Genomic DNA, 21,748 nt, shown 5'->3' with positions numbered 1-21,748 from the left:
AACTATTCTTGTATTAGGATATGTAACAGAAACCACTCCTGTATCATCACAAGTGACATTTCTTTTTTTTTTTTGGCAGACCTATGTTAGTATCTTTTTTGTTTTTTGACCTTTGATTTGGCTGTTGTAATTTTAGGCTGTTGGTATTTCTTCTTCCCATATTACAGTCAGACCGCTGACGTGTCTCCCAATTTTATTTTACCTTTTTTTTCCCCTGCACCCCAGACTGCGAAAAGCCTGCTCTTAACACAGTGGTGTTACCTTATGGTTTAAAAATAGCTTTTTGGATTCTTATTTCTACTGCAGAGTACTGAAAGTTCTCTGGGACAGAAATTCATATGAACGGATACACATATCCGACTATATCACACAGCTGGTAGAGAAAAAAAAAGAGGTGGTGAAGGAACAACAGATTGATGGTGACCAAAGTGAAATTGATATGACTTGATTATGAATTGTTTTGTAATAAATAATTTTCAACTGTGAGCCAGCAAACCATCATAGTTTGATGTGTTATCAGATGCATAGCAGAAGCATGCATTAAGCTGTTAAGAGGGAAGTAAATTGCCACTTTTCATATGCAATCTTTTCTGCAAGTTTTTTCAGTTTCTTTTTATTACAAAATGTGATTTGCACCTTTTACAGTAGCCTCCAGATGTATAGCTTATGAATCTAGGCCTTTTTTGGTTGAAAATACATCTTGAAATTGTTGTCATTCAAACATAGACATTATTTATCCTTCTTGCCTCTGTTTTAAGCCCCCTCATGAAAAAGACAGAGTAGGCAGTAGTCTGCAGCATTTGAATAGCCCTTTCAAGAAGTAACATTCTAGAGAATTTTCACTGAGAGGTTCTGGTAGCTTTATAAGCTGACAGTGGGGTGGATAATTAGTGTTTTTTGAAGACTTGTATTTTTCTTAGAGTTCTCTTCTTTTATTTTTCTGATGGTTGTTCATAAAATATCCCATTATCTTGGTTTTTCTTATGCACTGTCTGGATTTTTAAGTAGCATTTAATACCTTGTATGAGCTAGGAATAATTTGAAGAAAAAATTTATGAAAGCAGAGACAGAGTTCTGTAGGCTGCTGGGTTTTTTTAGGGGTTTTGTTTATTGAGGAAGGCAAAATGTAATATATTTCTACAATTTTCTTTTTTTTGTTCTACTGTAGTTAAAAGAAAGTTGCAAACTTTGATGAATTGCAGTCTTAATTATGAATTTCTTTTATTTGTGCTCCAAAAGAGAAATGGAGTCTTTTGGATCGATGAAGTGTTTTGTGGTTTTGCAAAGTGTGGAGTCCAGTGCTGGAATAGCACAAAGACAGAAACTTTGTATGGAAAAGTTGAAAGTAGGAACTTTGTAAATCAATTGTACTAGGCAGTGCATAGTGTACAAATGCCACCATAGTTCTAGTGAAGTTTTTCTTAACAACAACAACAACCAAAAGAAAAATAGTCAATATAATATAAAAATTCAAAGCACCAGTACCTGACTGTTTACATTGAGCTTTCTGATATTTATACATTTACACTATGTTCACACAAATAACTTACATAGATGTTCAATTTATGAGCTAACTGAGTTATTATTCATCATTTTATTATTTATCTAGGGCTGGAGCCAAAAATTATCAAGCATTCTTGTCTTTTACTGTAATTTTTGGCTAATAATGTGCATACCGATTTTCTGGATCAGTAAAAGGTGTGGGTGCCTGAGATGGGCCTGAAATGGGGTTTAGGCACCTGCATTCAAAGCTGTGATGCTTAGGGTCCTCTGTTCAGTTGCTGCCTCATTTTAGAGGTGGTGTAGCTTTGCTTGGTTTTAAGCATTTTGTACATCAGGAATTGTTGCTCTGTATATGCTGAGAGCCACCTTCACCTTCTTGCTCATTAAAACTTCGACTTCCTGAAGAATAATGGGGATTTGCACTAGTTTACTTTCAGTTCCTGCTCAAACTTACAAAATCTAGTGGGGAAGTAGAAGGAAGTGCAAAGCAAACATCATATGGAGAACATTTGCAAGGGAATAGGTTGTTTTCAGTTTTGGCTTCTGTTCTCAAGGTCGTTGTTTTTATTCTTTTTTTCTTTTTTTTTTTTTAAACTCTTCTTAGGTAATAATCAGATACAATTTGGCAACAACTTCAGGACTGTAGGGTAGTCCTCTCATGGGTGTGCATACACCTTGTGAGGCCAGTTATCTTTCATCTTTTTGTAGTTGTTAGCTTTCAGTGAAGGATTTAACAATGTTGCCCACTTTTCAGTAATGTTTAGCTCATACCTCTAAAGCAGTATGTTTAAGGAGACATCAGTCACAATTCTTCCCCATCAGACTTTAAAAATTGAAAGGGAGCCTTGTCCAAAAGGGAGTTAATGGTCGAAAGACTTCCACAAGGAATTTATGTCTCTAAAACATAAGTGGACTAATTGTTGTCTAGGGCTGGAGGAAGGTGCCTGAAGACCTAATAATTGAAGTCTTGTTTCTCTTAGTATTTTTTTCCTTTCTCTCCAGCCTTCTTATTCATCTGGCTCTTACTCTGAGGCATCTGATTCCACTCTGTGCTGTCTGGACAAACTGGGGCCTCCAAGCGATCAGGCTGCTGTCATTTAACAGTGTCCTTCCTGTCAACCAGCTTGTGTTTCTTCCCACTGGTTCTGACTTAATGACTATGGACTATGACTGCATTTGCAGTGCACTAGGCACATATGAATTCAGTTACTATCTTTCATCTGATGATGTGGCTCACATTATCACCCAGCTGAATCACTTCTGATTGTATATCCAACTCTGGCACAAGCTGTATCCTGCAGCAGCTGTCTTAGTAGTAGGTTACAAGTCATGAAAATGGATTCTGTTGCTATGGGCAAGAAACAGTTTGAAGTAGTTTATGCTTTGGAAGCTTAGGTCTTTTTCATAGAGCAGCATAACTAAAATCATATAAAAAGTCTTCATTTTGGGGGCAAAATAGCATAGAGAGGGTTTTCTGTTTACCTTTCAGCATCAGTTTTTCTTTCATGTTGCTTTCATGGTTCGTATCCTAGGCCTCAGAGGTTCTGTCTCTTAAAAATTGCAGTTAAATTAGCATTGCACTAAATAAATACTAATGACAAGTTAATTAGTATGATGGCTCTTTTTAACAGGGGTTCCAGTGTCCCTGAAAATGATCGACTTGCTTCAATAGCAGCTGAATTGCAGTTCAGATCCCTTAGTCGTCACTCCAGTCCCACTGAAGAGCGAGAAGGTGATTGTCACAGTAACAAATTGTGACCTAGATGTGCAGATGCTTTATGTCATTAACATATTTCTCTCTGTTCCCAGTTCTTACCCTTTCCAAAAATTTTTTTCACCTCATCTCATTCCGAAATCTTAGATTTTTAACGTGTAGGCTTATATGGTCAGAGTAAGCCCTTCTGTTTTCAGACATATCCACTATTCTCTTGCCATTCATATTGTTTCTGAATTATATCTGAAGGGATTTCCTGGTGCTGTTCTAAGTTCTAGTGTTCAAAATGAAATTAGTAATACGATTTCTGAATTATATACCCCATTTGATAGTAAATTTCAAAACACTGTTAATGAGGTATGAATTGGATCCATCAGGACAGTGAAGTGTTTTCTGTCCAGTTCTTTATCCCTGCAGTATTCATATTACAAATACTTGCTGTTATTTGAATCCTGGAAGAAGGGACAGGATGTATCACTTGATGTCCTGATCAGGGCTTCTCCTTCAGGTTTCCCCAGCCCCTGTACATGTGGTATTTATTGCAACAAATACCTTGAAAGATTGATTGTGAAAATTAAAATGAAGTACAAAATCTGAAGCAAAATAGAATTGATATTGTGGTCATCCACACTGGATTTCATAGAGAGAAATTTCATAGAGAAAAAGGTGTGGGAGATTTTTTTCATCTTTGTTAGTTTTTAAGCAAATGTTGAAAACATTGTCTGCCTCATGCTTATTCAATTTTTTTTTTTTTTGTATCTGTATGAAAAGGAAGGTGGCTTAGGTTAGAATGCATACTAATCTTATTCTAAGGAACCTTAGAAAATTATTTTTCTACAGATATTTTGCATATTTGATTCTGAGTGGCCTGGCTTAAGGTGCTCCCCTCAGTTGTGGAAGGAGATCTCTGTTTCTATATAAATGAAATTCTTTTTTATAATTTGTTTTCTAAAGAGAAGTTGATTTTGATTTCAAGAGCATATTTTTGCTCTACATGTAGGGTGTATTAGTCCTATATGTAAGATCTTAGCTTCTGCTGAATATAGTGACATAATCCTTAATAAGAGATAAAGCTACTTTGTGCTCACACTATTATTTCTCTAGAGCCATTGTATCCAAAAGGAGATTCAAGTGGTTCATCCCGGCGGAGTTGGGAGCTCAGAACGTTAATCAACCAGACCAAAGGTATGTGTTTAGGGTCACTGTAATGTAATGTCTGTTAAATTGTACTGAAAGGTTGGATTTTATTGTGGATTGTGAAGAGGTTTTCACAGTTTTATAGTTAGGACAAAAAATAAAGCCCTCATTGCAGGTATAGGATATTGCTAACAAAATCACAAGAAGATCTTTCCCCAAGGTGGGATTTTTCTTAATTTGGGTGTCTAATAGTGTGTGATCCCACAGTTTCCTAAATTGAAGGCTATTGTTTCCTAAATTGAAGACCTCTTCTTCTCTGTCCTACTACTGATTTTCATGTAACCGAAAGTAACTTGATTACTTCGGACACTCCTATACTGTGCGGATTGATACATGAAGCTTGTCTGCACGTATTGTGGCAGGGTAGAGCCTCATGAAAGATGAGAAAAACATTCTGTCACATTAGAAACTGGTCTCATTATGTGTCTTACACAGAACACAGGAGGAATTACAAATTCTCATTTTGAAATCTGGAAGTTGGAACATAAATACTGAAGGAATTTGAGTTTGTTTAAACTAAAAAAGAATGAGGGAAAACTTGAAAATTTCTAGAAGATTGCTGTAATGGGAACTGTTTTTACAGTCCACTGTGAATAAGACAAAGATTTTGTTTTGAAACTACAGCAAGGCATATTTAGTATAGAGGAAGTAATATTAATTATGGGTAGGGGAGTAGAATATATACTTTGGGAGTATCAGTATCTCTGTCCTTTGGAGACAGGAACAGGTTAGGCTACTGGTGCCAGCAGTGACAGGTGTATGATTTTTGTGCTTTACAAGGAGGGATGCACTAACACTGCCCTGAGATCTCTTTGGTCTCACTAGGATGCTGTTTCATGACAAGACTTGAGAGCTGGAGTTTCTAATACCTCTAAATCTTTGAAATAACAGATGCCATGAGTCTTTGAAGAAACCTCTCATAATTCTGTAGAAAAAAACCTTACCTGTCCTTCTTTCCTTAGTGCTTTTATGACCCTGTTTCCACAATCAGAGGTTAGTTACAGGTCAAATGCAAACAAGTGTGTTGCATTTCATAAATGTGATTTCCTTGAATCAAGTAAAAGATGATTAGTAAAGTACCACTTCTCATTTTACTTTAGTTTCATATGTGATTGTTAAAATGTCTTATTCTTTTCCTGCATCTTAATTAGACTCACAAAATAGTTTTCTTTTAACTCTGGTTGCTTCATGTGTTATCAAAAGGTAACAAAACGTAACAGCGAATATTTCTCAATCAAGGAAATTGTTCATCACTCTTTTTAGATACAGCTTCCAAGCAAGCCCCGATGGAAGCTGTTCAAAAGTCTGTTCAGTTGTTTGAAGAAAGGAGATACAGAGAGATGAGAAGGAAGAACATCATTGGCCAAGTTTGTGACACACCGAAATCTTATGATAATGTCATGCACGTAGGTTTGAGAAAAGTGACTTTCAAGTGGCAGAGAGGAAACAAAATTGGTATGTTCTTTATACTTTTGTTTATCTAGCTAAATACCAAACTTAGTATTCGTGAAGGAAATCAAAGGCTCTCTTTAAAAATCTTGGGTCTCTGCATAGGTATTACCAGCTTTACTGAAATCAAAATGTTAAAATACAACATACTGTTGCAGCTAGGATTTTCTTAATGTAGCACTTCACTGAAGTTTTTATTGGTCAAATAACAGAAAACGAGGAGAAGGATTTGGTTAGGACAATTATGTAGGCATGATCTTGTGATATCTGCGTGTGCTTAACTTTATAAAATGTTTGAGTTCTACATTCGGAAGAACCAGAAATGGAAATGAGTTCAAACTCTGGGATTTAGTTCACCAATCTTATTGTTTCCCCCATATGATCACTTTTTTACTCTCTGGTTTGGGATTTTGGGGGAAAACCTATGTTCTTGAGAAGTTTTCTTTCAGGTCAGCAGATTAATGTTTTTACTTTTATTCAGCTTGAATTCAGGGCTATGAATGTAGCATTAAGTGTTACAGTTAAAAGCTACTTGGAGTTTTAAATTAAAAGAAAGGTAAACAGCATTGGCAAGCTGCTTTCAGTGATGTTTCCTCATTGCAGTTGATGTACCTGTTGCTTGTTGAAGGTAGTGTACTGAATTTGCCTTACTCTAACTTTGCAGGTGAAGGCCAGTATGGGAAGGTCTATACCTGTATCAGTGTTGACACTGGAGAGCTGATGGCTATGAAGGAAGTGAGTACTGTGTCTACAAGAATCTCGGCTGCCCTTGTTTTTTTCTAAACCAAATGTGGGTGATGTAGCAGGCATTGAGGGTTTCTGCACACTGCTGCTAGCTAATGGGGAAAGGATGGGAAGACAAATTGTGTCTTCATGTAGCTACAGCTGCTGTTAGCACTTTTTTCTCCTCAAGTTGGTTTTCAGTTTATAAGTTTCAATTTAAATGTCTGTAAAATGGATGATTTTTTTTTTTTTGGTAATCTCGTAGGGTGATTGTGAACTTAAATGAATTCTTGTTTAATATATGTGAGCTTCCATTAAGAGATCTTAAATGATTTTGAAAGATTATTGAAAACTGCACACAAATGTATATTTTACTTCATAGTGTTTTGTCTCACATTTTATTACTTTTCTGCTCATTCCTTAGAGTAAAGATAGGAAGTGTGATATCAGATGTTTTTCAGCTTCTCCCATAGTGTGAGCTAGGTTGAGTCACAAAACTGCTGACTAACTAGGTGGGTACAGAAATCTAGTTTTCAGGATAGGAGTAAGTGAAGCTGTGTAGGCGTAGAGATCTGTTTCCCCTACAACACCTTGTGGTTGTTTTTCTTTTAAATTATTGTTTAGTTTTAATGCATTTCCGCATCTTTAGACAACTGCAAGCATTATCTGTTCACAGCAGTTACTGTGGCAGCTGTTGGATGTTGCAGCAGCTACATTTTACGTGCCAGTTCTTACACACACAATACATCTGTGATCTCCAAGGTGTGGAAAAGCAAGACTGGGCTTGTGCTTAACTTCTTGTACCATACTCGTTCCCTGACTAATACCAACACTTGAAATTTGCTGTTGTTACATTTTTTCTCCTGATGAAATAAGATTTTCCCCCCCCTCCCATCAGTAGCACTCTGTTTCTGTAATCCAAAGTTGCTTTCTAGATGCAGGTGCTGTTTACAGATTAGCATGTGTGTGCTCTTTAGCAGAAGCTGAAGTAAGCTCATAAATAGATCCTGTTTGACAGATGTTTGTTTCACTAGGCTTGAATGCAAACTACTTGCAACTTCCAAATAAAAGGCCTTTCTGGATTTCTTTAAGAATGACTTGGGGGAAGATAGATTGATTTTTTTAAAAATTAGTTAAGAACACTGCATTCCCCTGCCCTTGCACCAAGATTTCTTCACACTGTGTTACCTCAACCACAGTGTCATTAAAATGACTTCAAATTATGGTGGTCAGGCTTACTACAAATACACAGTATTGCAACTATGCATTAGGGAATATGTAAAATACTTAAATATCATTGTCACCTTTTTTAATCTTCATGTATTTAATTTTACCACTGTTTGAATACAAACTGTATCCTGGAATTGTTACACAGAACATAACAATCATAACTTCCTAGCAACTGAAGGCAAAATATGTGCATTTATTTCTTTAGCAGTTGTCCTGCACTCAAATAATGAAGCTTCTACTTTCTAACAATATGATAAAAGTAGCATCTTCCATAACTTGCTATTCATCTTGCTTATCTTTGTGTGGTTAGAAGCTTTAAATCAGTTTTTCAGAACACCGATAATGTTTTTCCTCATTGAACAGTCCATCACAGCATATTGTAGGAGAAGTAATGAAAACCTGTTTCTTTCGTCAAAACCTTTGATTGTATTTGTTCCATGCCACACCTTTTCCTTGCAGCTGCCTTGTTCTCAGTGAAAAAACCCCTCAAAGAGATCCCTTAGACTCTCAGGTGATGAAGTACCTGGCAAATAGTCTTTGTTGAATGATAGCTCTCTCTGACATTGCTTTTAGATTCTCTTGTATTGTGTCTGTCTACCACACTTAAGCTAGAAGGCAAGCACAAAAGAGATAGATATTTGTGCACACGTGTATATTTACACAGTTAAGTAACAGCATTTTGCTCTTACAAAGTTTATAAATCATCGTAGTTGTAGGTAATTTTCCAGAAATAGCTTAATGTGCTTTATTTGTTTCAGTTTGGATGAAACAAACCATCAGAGGATGGAGAGGGGTATTCTGGAGCTTTGTGTGATGATGCTATTTAACAACAGCAACAACAATACAAAAAGAGCTTTTTGTTGTGTTTGAGTTCAGGATGGGTTGTTTGCTTTTTTTGTTCATTATTGATTTGAAATATCAGCAAAATAATGACAAATCTTTCTTGCAGATAAGATTTCAACCTAATGATCACAAAACCATCAAAGAAACAGCTGATGAACTGAAGATTTTTGAAGGCATCAAACACCCTAATCTGGTTCGTTATTTTGGTGTGGAGCTCCACAGGGTAAGAAAACATGAATTATTGGGGCTTTTTTATAAGGCAAAGAGAAAATTTTAAGAAGCTTTGCATTATTGGAGGTTTTTACATGAGAACATTTTAGTTAATCTTGTCTGGTTATCTCTGTGAATAGCAGTGTGTCTTTTTTCCTCTGGATATTGAGGTCTCTGAAACATAATTTGGACTTTTTGGAACTGGTACATAAACAGAGAAGGCTTAAAATAAGTGAATAGAGTGAGTAATGCTGGAACTATTCTATGCTGCTACTCTGTTGAACTGGTCTAAAAGCAAGTTATATCATATATGGTATGGTAACTTCTGTATGTAGATGAAGACTAGACAGGCTAAAACCTGTCCCTGTTAGCAGCAAAGGTTGTACTTGTATCATGTTGATTCCTGGAAAAATTTTGTGCTGGCATTTAAATCTTGATGCCAGACAAGTATTGGAATTCAGCTAGCATCTCTTCAGAAGGAAAAAGCAAGTTTTCTTCCTTGAGCAGCAGAACTAATGAAATGTATTTTTCTATGGACTTGGATTCCAGAGTTGTGTGCTGAGATATCCAGCTTTCTATTACTCTCTGCTTCCCACAAGCTCTTCCCACTTGTGAGTCTCAAGTCCTGATGTCTTGCTGAAAAGTGCTGCTTGGATTTGACCGATTTGCTCAATATGGAATAAGTTGTTTGGTGACCCATTGCTGGTTTAGAAGGGGACATAGGCTGCTCTCTGCATTTCTCTACTTGGAGACACAAATTTGGGTGTCTGTGCCACTGGGTCATGGATTTCTCGGACTAGTTTCTAAGAACTTTGTGTCTTTGCCATCTTTTTATATTAATTCAGTCTGGCTGAAATCAGCTGGGCTTGAAGACAGAGTGGGAGCAGAAACCTAATTTTTCCTTAAAGTGAGTTAGAGTTGGCATGGTTGTTCAAGCCACAGCAAAGAACAAAAAACTTGCCCATCCCAAGTTATCAACACATGATACTGCAGGAAGTGGCACAGAGAGAGGGGATAAAAAACAAGCCCAAACCATCATTTTGTGCCTTTTTTTCCCCTCCTCTAAATAAGCAAAAAATCTGTTTACATTTCTGTGTAATATGCCTGCAAGATCTCTGAAGTGTCTTTTGGTTGATGCCAAAGCACTGTATTTTTATACCACCAAGTAGTATCAGTTATGTATAAATGATGCAGATAGATAGGCATGTAGCAGAGCATTTCCTAGCTGTGCAATAGAATATGTTAGGTTGCAGCATGCTAGAGAGAATAGAGTTCTGAGGAGATGATTTATTAGATATTTTATGGTAAGTGATACTTTCATTAAGACATTACATGATACCTTTATTACTCATTTCATGAACAATGAAGCATGTAAGGAAAACTATATCTTAATTCAGTGTTTAAAGTATAAAAAATGACACCCAATGAAATCTGGTTTGGTTTCCACAACAGGAAGAAATGTACATCTTCATGGAGTACTGTGATGAGGGCACTCTGGAGGAGGTATCAAAACTGGGCCTTCAGGAGCATGTCATTAGGCTCTACTCAAAGCAGATCACGATTGCTATCAATGTACTACATGAACATGGTATTGTTCATCGAGACATTAAAGGTAATGTTAACCAAAAAGGTCATGTTGTTGTTTCAGTGTGGTAGATGAGAGCAGGGGGAAGGATGGGGGGGATGTATTTGCATAGTTAGTGTGCATTATCTATGCAGCCATTATTTGTATAAAGCCTTCCATTAACTTTTCAGTTTACAAGTTACTGGCTAGTTTCATGCTTTTTCTTTTAAGTGTAGATTGTAAAAAAACACTCACAATTGTCATTTCAAACTCATAAATTTTGCCCATGATTTATATAGTTTTTTTAGAGGTTGTTAAGATTACTGGGGTTTTATCTAAACTCAATTATTAGTCCTTGCATTTTTAGTAATAATGTACTGAGTTATGTAATACTGTTTTCCTTCTTGTCTGTGCAAACAAGTGGTGTTTTCTGGAGCTGACAGGCAGTGTACAGTGCTAGAGTTGTGCATCAGAACTTTTCCTTGTGATTCCATTTTCCTGAAGAGTTTTAGATTTCGGATGAATGGCTGATTAAACTTAGTAACAAAACCATTGTTAAAAGAACTTATTTTAGGATATCCCTTTATCTAGTGGTTTTTTTCCATACATATATCTTCTCATGCCTGGCTGTCAGCATTTGCTTACATAATTAGCAGACTGAAACTACAGTAACCAAAGGGGGGTTGGGTTTGGCTTTTAAGATATCCAGTGTCAGTCCTCATTTCAGGTTCATTTTTCTTTTTCTGCGCCTTCCAACAACATCCTCCATGCCTGGTTATCTTGGTTTTGTTAGTCTGGCATATTTGGCTCACCGATGGCAGGAAACTTAGGTGAAGGTAGGGGAAGCAATGCTCACAATATGCCCTGTGAATGCTCATTTTGTGACAAGGCAGTGCAACCCAACGATGCTGGGTTTCTATGTCCCTCTTGCTCACAGGGTTTTGAATCACCGCAGCAGTGTAGGAGGTTCCCAGTTGCTCTTGGTCCTTTGGCCTCGTGCTTCTCATTTGGGAAAAGAACTATCTACGATCCAGAGGCCTTCCACCCAGGTAGGCCACTCTTGAGTCAGTTTTGGCTTTTTTTTTCCTAGAAACACTTTCCCTCACTCCCATTCCCCAGCAATCTTACCTTTTCTGGTTCTCCTTCCTCACCAAAGGTTTCTCTCCAGTTGTGGATTTCCCTTTGTGTTTTTCACAGTTCTCTCCTTGCCCTTTTCTTGATCATTCCTTGTCCAGGTTCTGCTTAGCTGGATTATGCTCTCCTGGAAGCTCGTTGTGATCAAAATCCAAGGCTGGCTGACAGGGATTTCTTTTGTGCTGCTCAGTGTCATTGCTGATATCTGGATATGTTTCCAAATAGGTCTTCTGCTCTTCAGGGAAATGCATGGAGTGAGAAAAGCTGTTTAACAGAACTGTAACGTTGTGTTATCTGAGGGCATTTCTGTCACAACAGGTTCCTTACTTCAAATGTTGGGGTGTTCCTTGAGAATAACAGAGGGTCACTGCAGGCACATCTGTGTATAGACCTTCCTGAAACTCCATGGCAGAATATAAAGACAGACCACAGAGGTTATATTTATAAAGGTTACCTGATGCATTGCATTCACTGCAATTTTGCTCATTTACTTCTTTTATGCTAACATTGCATCCCCAAGTTTTCAGGCTAACAGCAGTAAAGAACACTCTAATTTTAATTTTATCTCTCATGTAGATTGGTACTCTTCTTATTTTTCTGATAGGGAAAAATGACATTCAGACTGTTAAAACTGCTTTCCTATGAAAACCTCGCTGTCAGATCATACTAGATCTCTCAGGGCCAGTTTGCTGAACATCACTGTGGATCTATTTCTTTTAGCAGCAGATAAACAATTGTTATAAGATTTGCTTATCTGTATCCTGGAAGACACCTGTACTCGGTGTCTTCAAGTACCTTGTGCCCAAAAATAGACTTTTGGTTAACAGTGTTCCCTTGTCCCACTGTTGTCTTTCAGATGCTATTATGGCATCCAGCTCTATGAGGGTAAAAGACAAAGCAAGATGCAGCTGCCAAAAATGTTTTTCAGCCTGTGGTGGTGAGAGCAGATGGAGGGTTGTGTTGGCTGGTTGTTATATTTGGCTGCACTGCTTTTGCTTAGTCTGCATCATTGTGAAAAGTAGGTGGTGCAGGTATGTAGCACGAGATAGTCTCTTGTGAGACTCTCTTAATTTCTATTCTGGGTATTGAATTTTAATTCCTGTGGCTAAGCCCAGTTTTCTTGGTTAGAATTATTTAACTTTTTGTAAGGAAGCTGTTCTGGTCAGTGATGGAGAATGATGGAATATTTAATGCTGGAGGGAACCTGTGGACATCTCTGAGCCGTCTGTCCTAAACAGGGCCAGCCTCAGTATCAGATCCAGTGTCAAATTAGATCAGATTGCTCAGGACATTGTTGAGGTGAGATATACATGTATCTCCAGGGATGGAGAGGCCCTATTCCAATGACTGACCTATCCCCACTGTGAAAAGCTTTTTCCTGATAGTTCCCTGGAATCTGCAGAGCTTGCTGTTGTGTCCATTGCTGCATAACCATTTCACAGCGTGCTTTTGAGGGAAAAGTCTGTTTCCACAGTCTTGCTATCCTCCCATTACACAGCTGAAAACAGCAATAAGTCCGTCCCCCCCCCCCCGAGCATCCCTTCTTCAAGCGGAACAAACCCATCTTGCAGCCTTTCCTTGTAGGTCGGGTGCAGCCCTCTGAACATCTTGGTGCTGCTCTCCTGGGTTTGCTTCAGTGTGTCATTGTCTCTCTTGTGCTGGAGAGCCTAAAAACAAGAGACAGCACTCAAAGTGTGGTCTCACAAGTGCTGAATTGAGAGGAATTAATCAATGAGGCCTGATGGGTTCTCTTCAGGAGAGGGCATGCTCCTGAAGAGTGCTTGGATGAATACAGAAAATGAAAGGATTGTATCTGAAGCTTTAGTAATTCAAAAACCTGTGAATGAGATGCTCCATACGAAAAAGTCTTCATCAAGCTGCTACTGTATTATTGTCTTCTTGTTAACCTTGTTGTTAGCTCAAAACTTCTGCCATCCTGCCTTCCTGATGAGCACAAAGGAAGGAAGGTCGTTCAGCAAGAGATGGAAAACTCTGCAACAGGAGACTGTGGGCATGTGCCATGGCTCTCTAAGAGACTGAGAAAAAGAGTATGTGAAAGCTGATTTTCTCATCCAAGAGTAGCATTTGGCCTGCTTGTTTCTTGAATTAATTTGGCTGTTGCACTGCTTAAGCACTGGCTGTGGAATGTCTGAGCTGCCTCTTCTTCTGGAATTACAGCACAGCCTTTAGTGGGGCTTTCGGTGCTGCTCCATGGACCCATAGAATTTCCACCAAAACATCTGGACTATCATGCTAGTGCAGTTTTCACAGTTCTTACTATGGGGCTGATTTGGTAGAGGTACAGGATGTGAAACTTGAGTTTAAATGCTTTAGGTTTTGGCTACCCTAGCAGGAGTGTGGCTTTTACTTGCTCTTTGCTGTGTGCCCAGGAGGACCTGTGGTGTCACAGCAGGAGGGCTGTGCACAGCTGGGCAACCTCCTGCCTCTGCCCAGTGCATGCAGTGACAATGCTTCAGACACTGTATGTGTAAGGGGAGAAAAGGAGCAGATGGCGGGGTGGTCCCTTTCTGCTGTTGTACTCATGGTCTTTGGTTTTATTTTGCCTATTAACCATGCAGATATGTAGGTATTCTGTTACACTCCCAGCAGTGTTAACTGTCAAAGGTAAAAAGCATCGGGCATCTTCAAAGTACTGCCCTCTTGTCTGCTCCTCTTACACGGGTCCTGCTGGATTCTGTGCAGGTTTCATTTAACAAGGAGACCCTTTTTAAAGACTCCTTCTGCAGTCTGGTCTTGGTTTCTGAACAAGCAGTTTACAAAACAGGCTCCAGCAACAGCACGTCCATGGAAGCTGACAGAAAGTGTCTGCAACATGAGTCTTCAAATGCTGTCTCTGTCTTCTTGGTGAAACTTTGGTTCAGTGCTTTATTCCCTTTGACAGTTCCAAGTGCTTTCAGGAAAAGGGCTTGCAGGAGCTTTCATGGTAACACTTAGGCTAAATTGTCATTACTTTTTATTAAAAGGGACAAACTCTAGTTGAAAAGGCCTTGGAAGAAGGTTCTGAACTGTACTAAACTAAAATATCCCAGTAGCCTAAACTCAGTCAGAAGAGAGATTGTTGCACTTCAGCACTGCCAGGCTCCATCCACTGTAGTAGTTGAAAACCACTTTGTAGCCTTTTGTGAAATTTTCATGTTGCTTTCTTGAGGAATGGAAATACAAGTTTCCAAAACATCCTTGAAAAAGTGTTTGCTAGTGAGGACTGTTTTTCCTAAGCTCTTTGTGGAGGCTAAGTACGCCTACTTCGTATCTGACAAGCAACTGCTTGAAACTGTTAGAAAAGCAGTTGACAGTAATTCAAAGGAAAAAGAAGCTGTCACTCTCCTAATGCATTGCCCATACTTAGTGTCCCATCAAACAGCCTTCTTGTAGTGCTTTGTGTCTTTCTGGATCCTCCTTCATTCAGGAAGCTGAGGGATGGTCTACCCATCTCCATTAAACACACCTGTTCAGGGTGACTGTGAACATAGGCCCCACTGATGGCAAACTGCAGAATCCAGTGAAAGAATTCTGGAGTATGTGCAAGCATCTGAATGCCAGAAGTGGAAAACCACTGGACACAATGTACAGAAGAGTTGTATTCCCTGAACATTAATTCTTTCAGGACTTGTAAAAGCTACAGTAACTAAAGGTTGGAATTTAATTCTGTTAATAATTTTGGTCACCCATTAATTGCAGTTCTGTGTAATACCTCTTGGACTAAATAGTTACCAACTATTGTCAGAGTAGTCAGAGAGTCCTTTAAGAAATGGGCAGGGTTTTGGCATCATTGACCTGCACTGCCTTTTTTTGACTTGAGCTTTTTGAGGCTTCTTTGTATTCTCTGTGAATATCTTGGGGATGCCCAACCAAGTGAATGGGAAAATGTTATTAACCAAGACAACACAAAGGAGGAGCAGCCAAGAATTTCTGCACTGCTCAAGATGGAACACAAGTGAGAAACTGTGGAAGGTTCTATTGAGATGAGCCATTTTTGAATGAATCTTTCGTGTGACATGGGCAGACGCTATGTGTAGTGAAATCCTCAATATCTGCCTGCTCCTAGAGTAGGTGAGTAGTTTTGTTTTGTGCATACCATCCATCTTTCCTCCAGAAAGATCACAGCTGAAGCTCTATTTCTGCCAGCTGATACTTGCAACCTACTTGTGCTTTCATTGTCATACTTGTAGAATCCAGAATGTGGCCTGACATAAGGAGCTCCTTCTGCTCTACCTGTTTGCTGTTGCTGTCAACATGAGTATTTTGGCAGGATGTTGAATGAAAGAAAACCACAGGTTGTCAAAACCACTTGGCTTATTTTGCACTGTTGTGTTGAGCAACTGACTTGAAGCCATTTGCAGATTTCCCTTGGAGATTTTGTAACTATGCTAGGGAAGTTTGTTCTAGTGCAAGCTGCCAGTATAGCCAGTTATTTTAATGGTAGTCCTCCTCCAAAAATTACTCAGGAAGTAAAGTGCAATGGAGTAGGCCCTTGGTAATATGTGTAATAAAAGGCTCTAAGCTCTGTTTTGCAAGTCAGCTGTGACCACAGAGTCACTAAGGTTGGAAGACCTCCAAGACCAAGTCCAACCTTTGACTGACCACCACCATGTCAAACAACTAAACCATGGCACTGAGTGCCATGCCCAGTTTATCTTGAATACTTCCAGGGGCAGTGACTCCACCACCTCCCTGGGCAGCCTGGTTCAATGCCTGACCATCCTTTCAGTGAAGAAATTCCTCCTGATGTCCAACCTGAACCTCCCCTGGGATAGCTTGAGGCCATTTCCTCTTCTCGTGTTGCTGGTTGCCTGAGAGAAGAGACCAACCCCCACCTGGCTACATCCTCCTTTCAGGCAGCTGTAGAGAGTGACAAGGTCTCCTCTGAGCCTCCTCTTCTACAGGCTAAACACCCCCAGCTTCCTCAGCTGCTCCTCACAGGACTTGTGCTCCAGACCCTTCACCAGCCTTGTTGCCCTTCTCTGGACTTGCTCCTTCTTGTAGTGAGGGGCCCAGAGCTGGGGACACAACTTGAGGTGCAGCCTTACGAGAGCTGAGTACAGGAGGATGATCCCTTCCCTCATCATGCTGGCCACACTGTTTTTATTGACAAGCACGGTATCATCTGTCTTGAAGAGATACTAGTGGGGGGCACACAGCAATGGCCTCTGCCAGGAAGCAGTTTCTTCCTAATTCAATGCTCACAAGGAGAAGCACTGGAATTCCTGAAGCAGTAATTTCTTGTAACGAGCTTGTATGGAAAGCTGTTTAATTTGCCTGCCATACTGCTTTTTTTTTGGGTTTTTTTTGGTTTTTTTTAACACTTGTCAACTTCCAGTACACTTCATGTTAGCACAAACCCACCAGAACATCTTTAATGCTGTCATATTCCACACTTAATTCACAGGTAAAGATCTTAAGTGTGAATTCAGCTATTACCTACTGCAACTTCCAAGGCTATATTGAGACTCCCTCATTGCTCAATTCAGCTCTGGCTTAAACAAGTGTTACTGTGTTTCCTTGTGTTTCCTAGGAGCCAACATCTTTCTTACCTCATCTGGACTGATTAAACTAGGAGACTTTGGCTGCTCAGTGAAGTTGAAGAACAATACCCAGACAATGCCTGGAGAAGTGAACAGTACCTTGGGGACTGCAGGTAAGGAAGCTTGTGCTAGGCAGGTACTTGTCTAGTTACCATAAAAGAAGATACTTCTGCCAGAAGACTGGGCTGGAGTAAAACCATCTGTTTCAGGGAAACTTGACTTTACCTTAGCTAGTTTTGTGCTTTACATCCAGAAGCCAAAACAATCAGTGAATGATATAATGTGAAAGATAAAATTGTATTTGTCTGTAACTATAGAGATGCTGGGGCATGTGTTTTCTGGGGTTGTATTTTTCTCTGCAGCCTTACTGAAACAGTACTCTTTTCGCAACAGCTGCTCAATCAATTTTCATAAAATGGCAGTAACTGAGAGTATGTACTGTAACAGCATTTTCGCCATCCCTTTTCAAACTGAAAGACAGTTGTGCTGAAAACAGGGCAAAGAACAAGAAACCAGCAAATGGCAAAACTTAGCTAGAAAACCTGCGTAGTAATTCATGGGGTATTTTAAAAAGCATTTGGTTTACCCAGTCAGTCACTTGATGTGTACTGTTCCTTCTGCTGTATGAACTGATGGCATAATATATGTTGTTTCAAAGCGTACATGGCTCCAGAGGTAATCACTAGAGCTAAAGGAGAAGGGCACGGACGTGCAGCAGACATCTGGAGCCTGGGCTGTGTTGTCATAGAGATGGTCACCGGCAAGGTAGGGATGTTTCATGTACTGATGAAATGCAAACTGTTCTCAGCAGTTTTTCTGCACATTCTGGTCCCACTCTCAGCAATTTGTCACTAAAGTCTACAAAGACTGGGATGGCTTTTCATTTCCTGGAGTACAGACATACATGCTCTAGTGGGTAGAAAGTTGCTCACTAAAGCTTGCACTTAGCAATGCTGTTAACTGTTGCAGAGGCCTTGGCACGAATATGAGCACAACTTCCAGATCATGTATAAAGTGGGGATGGGTCATAAACCTCCTATTCCTGACAAAGTGAGCCCAGAAGGGAAAGACTTCCTTTGCCACTGCCTGGAAAGTGACCCAAAGATGAGGTGGACGGCCAGCCAGCTTCTCGATCATCCTTTTGTCAAGGTTTGTCTGATGACTTTGGCTACAAAAACTGCAGATGGGAACTGGGAACAGCTTTTAGTCAGCTTCTCTGTTTTCAGTGATGCCACAGGGTTTGGTACCATGGTGAGGGGCTGGTAGCAAGTTGATGCTGTCCAGGATACATGGATTGGCAACTTTCCAGAAGCCTGTGTTGTTCTTAGCAAGCATTTGACTATAGGACCTGGTGTGCACCACACATTAAACTCTCACTGCTGTTTTGAAATGCATTATCTTTATGTTAAAAAGACAAGTCAGGCTTCAACTCAGTGGTAGCTAATTGGATCTGAAGGGCTCTGCAGCAAAAACTTCAGCAAGTGCAAATGCACAGGTTTTTAGAGATAAGGACCCCCTCCGTAAAAAGTGAAACCAGCACATGCTTGAGAACTCTTCCATTCTTCTGTGCAAGGGGCTGCTTTTCTTTTAAGCTCATACTTAAGGTTAAGGTCATGCTGAATGTCCTATCTGGCAGCTGGTGTAACAGTCTGCAGTTCTTGCATGAACTGTGGTGTGATGCTTTACTTAACAACAGGCAAATATTCACAGCTACCAATTGAGCTGTATTAGTAACTTCTTTTTTTGGAGAAGTGGGAGCACAGTAGGTTATTGAATTCTGTCCCATTTTCCAGCATAAAGTTGATCACTTTGGTGTTCTGGTTCAGTGGCAGTGTGTTTGGGATCATCACCCCCCCCGCCCTCAGCAGTGCAGCTGTAGCAGATCCCATCCATCACAGAGGTGGACACTGCTTTAGGCACCTGAACGATGCACGGTGACAGTGGGAATGTCAGTACTCCCATACAAACACTTGTAATGCATTATTGTGTAACAAGGGAGGAAAAACAAGTTTCAAAGGTGTGAAGGTGCTAAAGAGATTGATCATTTCTAACCTTGCTGCAGGAGGGAGATGGCTGAAGTAATTGCCTTCTGCTTCCTTCACAGGTTTGCACAGACGAAGAATGAAGTTACTCAGTCTCTGGCCTTTTCTATTCTGACAAGATTTGAATCACTACTGTATGTAATATTTACATAAAGACTGTGCTGAGAAACAGTATAAAAGTTGACCTTAACGAAGACTGCACAAGTGACGGTGTCACTTCCTCTGCTGCTCCTGTACATTTTACTCGGCACGTGTTGCTCACGTGGCGTGTCCGCAAGTTGGAAGAAGCTGCATGTTTCAGTGAAAGTGCCATTACTACTGTATATGGACCATACCCTTTTTGTTCCTTCTCCTGTTTCTCATTTGATTGAGAACTTGTAATGTTAATATGTAGTATTTTTGAACTTTCTAGGTTCAGAAAAATGCTGTAGTGTTATCAGGCGTTATGGACCTTGTTTTTTAATCTGTTTGAGTGCACTGACTGTGAACTTTTACTGGGGTTTTTGTTTATTTGTTTTTGGCAAGCTTCAGATTTGTTATGCACAAGGCTGATTAATGAAATTTAAAAAAAAAGGTTTTTCTCAATAAATGGTTTATTTTAGGAGATGTTGGTGAAGGGTTTTTCTTCCAAAAATAAATGTGGGGCTGTGTTGCTTTTTAAACTTTTTTGCAACATTGGGATAAGACTGCTAAGCTGACCTAACTGGAATAAGCTGCCCTTATATTGCAATAGTCAGTGTTGTGTCAAGTTTTAAGATCAGTAGTGTGAGATGCTTCTTACACAAGTGGTAAGAGAAGTAAGGTTCCCTTTCATCGCCCTCTCAGGAAAGAGAGTGATGGGCAATTTCTGACACTGCCTTTTATCTAAGGGATAACTTCCTTCTTGAATGTGTGCACTGTGAACAGGGAGTGCTCTGCATGGCCTTTCTGTCTTCTAGAAGAGAACTGTACAAGACGATTCTTGTGTTCTGTTTGGCAAAACCAAGAACCTACTTTGAAAACTGACTTCTGATCCTGGGCTTTCATTTCCCCACTACACCCCAGTTGTCATCAGCCCCAGACAAGGAAGAGAGATTAGCAGTGGTTAGCAATTGAAAGAAACAGCCTGCAATGCATGATCTTGTTGATTTTTTTTTTTTTTTTTTTTTTTTTTAACTTGCTATTACAAATAGGTGACTTAAAACTGTTACTTGTAAACATTAATGCAAGCTTACATATTCCTGTTACAGCTTTAGACTTAAAATAGGTAACTTAAAACTTGCTTTTAATATTTGGTTTTATATTCTGGTGTCTTGTCATCTTAATCCACAAATCTTGATTAGTCACAGGTGTGGGGTGAGCTGTTCAGGAGGTACCACAAAATCTGACATTTCTAGAAAAATACGAGCCTTGCTGTGCATGTCACCTGTGCGTGTATTTAGGCTCTCAAAAAATATTATGCTGAATTCAAACACAGACTTTCCCTCCTTTTCAGTTCTCTGTTTTCAGTTCTGTGATAGGAGGGGAAGTGTGTTGTCATCCTCAGTAAAGGACTGTGGAAGTACCTGAGGTGAAAGTGTCCCCCCAGCCTGCTGTGTGCTTCACTTTGCAGTGCAACAGAAGTGTCTGAGTGATGTGTGTCCTCACTTGCCTTGCTTCAGGTGCCCTTGAACACAAACAGGAACTGTGGACAGCCTTTAGGAGTCAGGACAGAGGTAACAAACTGTTACAAGTGTGTTCTTCCCAACTAAAAGAAAACTCAGTCACTGCATATCAGCTTTTTATACTTTTATTTTTGTATAAACAAACATTAAGACTAATTTTTGTTAAGGCAGTTGTAGAACATACAGTTGCTTGTGGGGATGAGGGGCAAACACTGCTTCCTAATGATCTATGTCATTCTTTTAATACAGTGAACGGGACAAGTTTAACTTTGGCAAGGACCATTAAGCTTTCTCTGTTTGTCCATGAGTGCTGGAGGGGCCTCAGTGGTGTGCCCGGACTTGCAGAAGTGCTTAGGAGGATGGATCCAGGAGTGGCAGGTTTGGCCCTCAGCCTGTTCTAAGGGTTGGACCCAGGGAAATGGGTATGAAATAATCCCTGCACTCTTTCAGAAGTATTTACTTGTTTGGTACTTTCCTCTGGGAGAAGTGGCACTGCATGCAGGTGGAGGGGAAAGGACTAAGATTCATAAGGAATGCTAAATGTCTTCCTTGCTGCATGTTAAATCTGTGGCTCTTATGAAGGTAGAACAGCCATTGTCATTCCAGGAGTATGTATTTGCTGCTCAGAACTACTAACCCACCACCCTGAGAAAAGGCCACTGGACCTGCCAGGTAATGTTTACAGTAAAATGCTACCCTGGAGAGGCCTTTCCTTTCTCCCCTGCCACCCACTTTCAAACTGTTGGGTACAGTGTCCTCAGGTCTGGCTTGTTAATGTGCCTGATCATTACTACAGGATGTAATACTCAGTTTTTCACTGTTAGGAGTGTTACAGCAAATAGAGTGCAGGGCATGTACTATTATTAAATAGCACTGTAAATATTGCAGTATTTTCTACTCTTTGGCTCTATTTCATGTGTTTTCATGAACAGAAACATGGGCTCTGATGTAGT

General features: G+C 39.7%; 1 protein-coding gene across 1 annotated transcript in view; it reads left to right on the top strand.

The window, feature by feature from the left end:
* MAP3K4 (mitogen-activated protein kinase kinase kinase 4) overlaps positions 1-19,756 on the top strand; it is a 54,082-nt gene extending 34,326 nt beyond the window's left edge. Inside the window, exons 19-28 of the mRNA XM_008643406.1 lie at positions 3,135-3,235; positions 4,322-4,402; positions 5,678-5,869; positions 6,528-6,598; positions 8,766-8,882; positions 10,322-10,481; positions 17,101-17,223; positions 17,769-17,875; positions 18,080-18,259; positions 19,215-19,756. Coding sequence (XP_008641628.1) covers positions 3,135-3,235; positions 4,322-4,402; positions 5,678-5,869; positions 6,528-6,598; positions 8,766-8,882; positions 10,322-10,481; positions 17,101-17,223; positions 17,769-17,875; positions 18,080-18,259; positions 19,215-19,235 — 1,153 coding nt within the window. The 3' untranslated portion in view covers positions 19,236-19,756. The remainder of the gene's footprint in view (positions 1-3,134; positions 3,236-4,321; positions 4,403-5,677; positions 5,870-6,527; positions 6,599-8,765; positions 8,883-10,321; positions 10,482-17,100; positions 17,224-17,768; positions 17,876-18,079; positions 18,260-19,214) is intronic.
* The last annotated feature ends 1,992 nt before the right edge of the window (positions 19,757-21,748 follow it).

This window comes from Corvus brachyrhynchos, unplaced genomic scaffold (assembly GCF_000691975.1).
Source record: "Corvus brachyrhynchos isolate BGI_N302 unplaced genomic scaffold, ASM69197v1 scaffold70, whole genome shotgun sequence".
Taxonomy (NCBI): domain Eukaryota; kingdom Metazoa; phylum Chordata; class Aves; order Passeriformes; family Corvidae; genus Corvus; species Corvus brachyrhynchos.
Note: the sequence above shows the minus strand (reverse complement) of the source record. Positions and strands in the feature narration are given on the sequence as shown.